The following is a 2,868-nucleotide window of genomic DNA, read 5'->3' as shown; positions in this document are numbered from 1 at the left end:
TCACATTCTGTTTGCACAGTGCAACAGCGATAAAGTCGGAGAACAAATGCATAAATGCTCTTATTCTTTTCACATAGCGCAAGCCTGGCCTTCTGTTTCTTCTTCCTTTGCTCACTGGAGAAACAAAGAAAGGCAGACGCGGCAAAAATGATAATCGTCATCTGAACGAAACAGCTTTTGAGAAAGAAGAAGCAACAAGGTACTGTAGAGAGAATGGGCCTTGCAAACTCTAAGCAGTTTAAACAAGCCCAGATTCTAATGCTTGGGCTTGATTCAGCAGGGAAATCCACCCTCTTGTATAAGCTGAAATTTAATGATGTCTTCCAAACTTTGCCAACCATTGGTTTCAATGTGGAGATGCTTGAAACAGGGAAAAACATTGCCTTAACTGTCTGGGATGTTGGGGGCCAACACCAAATGAGGCCTGCTTGGAGCAACTACTTGGAGGACGTGGATAGCCTGGTCTATGTTGTGGACAGCACAGACAACCAGCGGTTGGAAGAGTCAAAGAAAGAATTGGAGCTTCTTTTGAGGAATGAGAGGATTAAGAACGTGCCTGTGGTTGTGCTAGCAAACAAACAGGATCTTCCTGGAGCTCTGAGTGCTGAGGAAATAACCAGGAGGCTGAACATGAAAAAGCACTGCCATGACCGAAACTGGTACGTACAACCCTGTTGTGCAATTACAGGTGAGGGCTTATCCGAAGGGTTTCGTAAAGTGACGTCCTTTGCAAAATCCTGCATGAAATCTAAACAAGAAGCTTTTGCTCTTTTCAAGCAAGATTAACATACTCAAAGCTGACTGGGACAGAAAGTCAGTCATTTAATGGAATATCTGGTGCTGCTTTTCGGACTTTTCTAAGATAGAACATATTTATCCCAAGCCAGTTTACTGTTTTCAGAGATACTGTTTTGCTGCATTTTAATGAATAAATGCAATTCCCAACTTCATTGATGATGAAACGGCATAAAACTGGACTGGAATGTTCTTGAAATTTTAAATATTTGGTACCCATAATAAGAGTGGTATAACTGCCAAAGAAAACTATGCAACAGTTGACTGGAGAAAGTTTGATTGCAGTCAGAGTTCCCCTACCCGCATGTTTTTAGCCTTGTTTCAAAGTGTATATAGTTAACCTATTCTGCTTCCCAGTCAAACTCTTCCCTTAAATAAATCCTTAATATATTCACTTTCATATATATGAAAGGGTTATATTGGGAAGGGATAGCCTTCAAGTGTGAAGGGTGGATGAAGAGTAGTGATGTGAGGTGAGAATATTCTCCAGAGAATATTCTCCACAAACTGTAAATTCTAATGTAAGAACCAGTTTTACAACCCACATTTTAAAAAATCTAGTAAATAATAAGTCAAGCTGTGATATTGCCAGTGTAATGAATAATGATTTTTTTTAAATCTAGTTAAATTACGGGGTATTGTGTCATTCACCATTGGCAGTTCTGAAATGTGAGCTACAGAAAACATTTTTTTAAAAAACAACAACACACCATTCATTTAATTGGATGAACATTTGAATTCGTATGTAGTTCAGCTATATGTAATAGCCTTTTTTCTGTTTTAGTGTGACCTTATTCTTAGCAATTCTATACCCTTTGCCATACAGTGTGGGGTTTTTTTTAATACAGAAGTAGCTTTGATGCTTTATACACTTAAAGTACCTAGGCCTATACAATTATGTGTAACAGCATGTGAGGTAGCCTTGATTTAAACAGTTGACGTAAATATTTTTATTTAGTGCCAGTAACTGTTTTTTGCAGTGCCATTAAATGGTACAAGGTGCCATTTTCCAGAGATTGACAGATGATCAGTGTGGAACTGAAAGCTCTGTTACCAGTGGAGATGAAGATGGTGACTTATCCTCTTAAGATGTTTGAGAAGTCAATATAAATTTATAAACATTTGAGACTTGTTACTTAATGCCTATTTTTAAAATAAATTTCTTTCTTGTGCCAATTTATCAGTTATAATTTAAATATGTTGTGTGTTGCCTTACTTGTCTAAGCAGATAGTGATTTGCATTTCTGATGTTATGTAACTTGTCATTACTGATCATTTGTGTTTTATTTTCTGGAAATAGCATTTATTTTAAACTTTACATTGATTTTATTAGTGTTGCACTGAAAATACTGTACCATGCAGATATGCTTATTAAAGAACATACTCATGTAGCAGACCTGAGGTTTCTTTTTATATTCCTTTTACTTTAAAAGCTACATTTCATACATGCATAACATCATTAGAATTCAAAGTTGATGGTAAATATACGGTTAGTGGCAGGCTTAGTGATTAATGTGAGTCAATTTCAAGTTTGGAGCAAAAAAACAAATCAAAGAATGTGAATCACTGTATTACCCCATTGAATAAAAGTATCTGTAAAGTTTTTGGTTGCCATCTGAACAAGTTTACCCATGAATAAACATATATATTAACTAATTATATAATTTTCAATGCATTAAAATTATATGATTTTCAATGCATTAAAATTATATGATTTTCAATGCATTAAAATGAATATTCTCCTATTTTAAATGAAAATTCTCTGATATTCTCATTATTCTCGAGAATTTAACATCACTAATGAAGAGTACAGTGGTACCTCAGGTTACAGACGCTTCAGGTTACAGATGCTTCAGGTTACAGACTCTGCTAACCCAGAAATAGTACCTCGGGTTGAGAACTTTACCTCAGGATAAGAACAGAAATCACACAACGGCGGCGGGAGGCCCCATTAGCTAAAGTGGTGCCTCAGGTTAAGAACAGTTTCAGGCTAAGAACAGACTTCCAGAACGAATTAAGTTCTTAACCCGAGGTACCACTGTATACATTATTTGCCTACTAGACCTATCACTC

At 36.2% G+C, this 2,868-nt stretch overlaps 1 protein-coding gene across 1 annotated transcript; it reads left to right on the top strand.

Annotated features, from left to right (window-relative positions):
• Nucleotides 1-213: 213 nt before the first annotated feature.
• On the top strand, nt 214-795 carry ARL14 (ARF like GTPase 14; the record flags this gene model as incomplete). The annotated part of the gene is made up of 1 exon (XM_081862874.1): nt 214-795. The coding sequence occupies one exon, from the start codon at nt 214-216 to the stop codon at nt 784-786; it is 573 nt and encodes a 190-aa protein (XP_081719000.1). The 3' UTR covers nt 787-795.
• Nucleotides 796-2,868: the final 2,073 nt, after the last annotated feature.

This window comes from Podarcis erhardii, assembly GCF_964252035.2.
Source record: "Podarcis erhardii genome assembly, chromosome: 5".
NCBI classification, from domain to species: Eukaryota; Metazoa; Chordata; class Lepidosauria; order Squamata; family Lacertidae; genus Podarcis; species Podarcis erhardii.
This window is presented reverse-complemented; position numbering and strand designations above follow the sequence as displayed.